The sequence below is a fragment of the Diaphorina citri genome, unplaced genomic scaffold, assembly GCF_000475195.1.
Source record: "Diaphorina citri unplaced genomic scaffold, Diaci psyllid genome assembly version 1.1 scaffold4940, whole genome shotgun sequence".
In the NCBI taxonomy this organism is placed as follows: Eukaryota; Metazoa; Arthropoda; class Insecta; order Hemiptera; family Psyllidae; genus Diaphorina; species Diaphorina citri.
The window spans coordinates 1-3,816 of record NW_007382324.1 but is presented as its reverse complement, the minus strand read 5'-3'; the positions used below and the strand labels follow the sequence as shown (position 1 = coordinate 3,816).

The 3,816-nt window shown below is 33.1% G+C and overlaps 1 protein-coding gene across 1 annotated transcript; it reads right to left on the bottom strand.

Moving 5' to 3' along the window:
• Nucleotides 1-371: 371 nt before the first annotated feature.
• LOC103521299 (uncharacterized protein K02A2.6-like) lies at nt 372-3,624 on the bottom strand (the record flags this gene model as incomplete). Its single annotated transcript, XM_008486409.1, has 4 exons — nt 372-795; nt 1,129-2,833; nt 2,966-3,169; nt 3,510-3,624. Coding segments are annotated over 4 exons (2,448 nt in total), but the record flags the coding sequence as incomplete, so codon positions are not given.
• Between the last annotated feature and the right edge of the window lie 192 nt (nt 3,625-3,816).

The following is a 3,816-nucleotide window of genomic DNA, read 5'->3' as shown; positions in this document are numbered from 1 at the left end:
GCAAACAACTGTAATGTATCTGAAAAAGTCAAAATCAAAGTTAGAAATATCCAATATTTTAAAGAAATTCATATAGCTATACAATTTACAAATAATTCTAATATCACAGATAAGTTACTATTAAGGGCAAATGTCAATTAAATCACAGTTAAACATAGAACACAAAAATAATACATTAAAGAATAAATGCCTACAAAACAATTGTCAAGTTTACAATAAATCAAAAGGCTATACAAAATTGGTGATTCCTCAAAGGGTTAAGATGTCAATAATTTACAATAAATAATTTTTCCGATCAACTGATCTTTGTCAAACTGCCTACAATTAACATTAAACGATATGTAACCTGTACAAATAAATTACATTAAAAATTAGTCTGAATCATTGTCACAAATATAATCAAATAACCTAATTGGTTTTGTTATGTTTCTTTTAGGTCGACTATTACTAGTCATCTCCGTGACTGGCCTACAATACCCATGATCTTTCAGTGGTGTTGTATAACACTCAGAAGAATCAGAAGAACCTGAAAGATTACTTGTATTATCTAGACGGTCAAGACCAGACTCAGGAGTACACTGCTGACTGTCGATAATGAGAGGATCAGGATTAGGAGCTGTCAAAATCTGGTCAAAGTCAGACAACGTTGTACTTGCAGAACCAATATTCCCTGATGAATGATGAGGCTGACTAGTGCACGAATTTGACAAGTTTTCCAAGGATGTAGATACTTGATCTCTATCTCCCCCTTTTTTATTCTCATAAAAGTCATCAAACTTTGCATAGGTTTGATAACTTGGTGAAATAAAATTGTTACATGAGAACTCTACTTTGGTCTTTTTTATTTTGATAGAATTCCTTCTTAGAACTGTACCATTTTCTAGTTTAACCAGATAAGATCTAGGGAACTTCAATTTTTTAACTATGATACCAGGTATCCAAATATTATTTTCATATACTAAAACTTTTTGGTTGGGTTTGAAATTTTCAGGAGGTTTAGATCTTTGATCATAGTATTCTTTACTCTTTTTATGATTTTCCTGAATTTTGTTTTTTATTTGATTTCTTTTTTCAGCACTAACTGGTTTTAATTTACTGTTACTGACAGGTATTTTTGTTCGAATGAGCCTGCCCAACAGTATCTCAGATGGAGATAAACCTAGAGTTGGCAATTTTGTAGCTCGGTACTCAATCAACAAGTCCAAAAAATCTGTTTTCAAGTCAATGGATTTTTTAATGATATTTTTAGCAATACCTACAGCTTTCTCAGCAAGAGAATTTGATTTTGGATGAAGAGGACTACTGTAAATCCACTTGATATTGTACAAGCTGCAGAATTCTTTTATTTCTTTTGAATTAAAAGGACTGTTGTCAGAGACACATCTCTGAGGTATACCAAAATTAGAAAATATTATTTTCAATTTTTTAATGATTTCACTACAAGATTTACTTCTTAATTTTACTATTTCTAACCATTTGCTGTAATGGTCTACAACTACTAAGTAATCTTGAGCTTGGTATGTCATAATGTCCATTCCTAATTGTTCAAAAGGTAAGTTTGGAACATCATGAGACAACATGGTTTCATTAGTTTTAGCTCTTTGGTATTTTTCACATAGGTAGCATTTTGAGATGAAATTTTCTAAATCATTGTTCATGTTAATCCAATACATACTTTGTGACGCTCTGGATTTTGTTTTTACAATGCCCATGTGACCTTGATGAAGCAGTTTTAATGCTTTATCTTTCAAGGAGGTAGGTATGACTACTCTATCATTGTAATACAATACATTGTTATGGTCTACTGAGAGCTCATTTCTTAAGTTCCAAAAATGTCTAATTTGGGAACTATTTTTTGGGATGCTATTTTTATTTGAAGGCCATCCATCATAACAATATTTTACAATGCTTTTCAACAATGGGTCTTTTTCTTGTTCTTTTTTCAAGAATTCAAGATTGAACAATGTTTCATTTTCTACCACATGAATTACACTACTAGTACCTAGTTCATTTTCATTGGTTTCAGGGCTAAAATTTCTTGAGAGGAGATCAGAAATATACATTTCTTTACCTTTTCTATACTCAACACTGAGTCTATATTTCAAAAGTCTAAGTCTCATTCTTTGGATGCGGTTAGAAACTATTTTACACATATTTTTCTGAAAGATGGATACAAGAGGTTTATGATCTGTGATCACTTGAACATCATACCCATAGATGTAATTATGGAATTTGTTACATGCAAATAGAATACCTAACATCTCTTTTTCAATTTGAGGATAAGAGACTTCAGCTTTATTCAAGCTTCGAGATGCAAACGCTACTGGTTGTTTGTTTTGTAAAATAACACATCCAATACCTAGCTGACTAGCATCACACTCAATTGTAATGGGCAACTTAGGATCAAAGTGTCTAAGTGTAGGAGCTCTACTAACTATCTCAATCAAAGTCTTCACAGCTTTATCTTGAGCGTCACCCCAATGCCACGATACATCTTTTTTCAATAGTAATCTGAGTGGACTAGTTATTTCAGCCATTTGAGGAATGAAATCCCTAAGGTAGTTGAACATACCTAGAATAGCTTGCAACTGTTTTACATTTTTAGGTACTTTAATCTCTCTCAATGCTGAAACTCTTTCTTCATCAGGCTTTGTGCCATTTTTATTGAACAATAGGCCTAAATATTTAATTTCAGGTAACATGTACTGGAATTTTTCTTGGTTGAATTTAATGTTCAACTCTCTAGCTCTGGTAAATACCTGATTCAAGGTAGTATTATGTTCTTCTACTGTGCTACTTGCAATAAGAATATCGTCAAAGTAGATTGTTACTCCTGGAATGTCACCAAAACATTTTGCATTACACCTAGAGAAAATCTCAGGTGCTACAGAGACACCAAAAGGAAGTCTGCAAAATTTGAAATAACCACAAGGACTATTAAAAGTACATAGGTCTTGGGACTCACTATCTAATTCAACTTGATAGTATCCATCTCGGAGGTCAACAACTGAGAACACTGATTTACCGGCTAGTCTAGCTTTGATATCCTCTAAAGTAGGAACAAGGAATTTATCAAGCTTTAAATTTCTATTCAAATCTACAGGATCAAGACAAAGTCTTAAGTCACCAGAGGGTTTTTCAACTATCACTAGATTGCTTACCCAGTTAGCTGGGCGATTTACAGGTTTAATTATACCCTTTTTCACTAGCTTATTTAATTTGCTCTCCAATTTTGGTAATATAGAAAGAGCAACCCTTCTTGGCGGTTGAATAGTAGGAGACTCAGTCTGATTTGAGCTGTAAGGTAGCCTTATCTGGAAATTTACCTAATCCAGTAAATACATCCTTGTACCTTTGTACAAATTCAATTTTTGAACCATTTGAAATGGTATTTACTCTAGTGATCAAATTTAATTGTTCACTAGCCCCTGCACTCAACAGAGGTATTAGTCTGCGCATACGTTTGGATCGTCTGACAATAACAAAATTTAATGACACTGACTCCTTACCTTTTCTGTCAACACTCAGCACTGCACACCTGGCTGGTTTGATCTGGAACCCACCATAGGCATAGATTTTCAAATGACAAGGTTTCAACTGAATTCTCTCAGAAGTCTGAATTTTCTGAAATAAATCAAAAGGCAAAATATTTAAATCTGAACCAGTATCAATTTTAAAATTGATTTTAACACCCCCAATTGAAACTTGGTGCATCCAACATGACACATTAGAAATAATATGTTGGACATTCATACCTTCATCTGATGAATTCTCAACACAATTCACTTTGTGTTTGTGCCTCCTGGTTTTGCACAA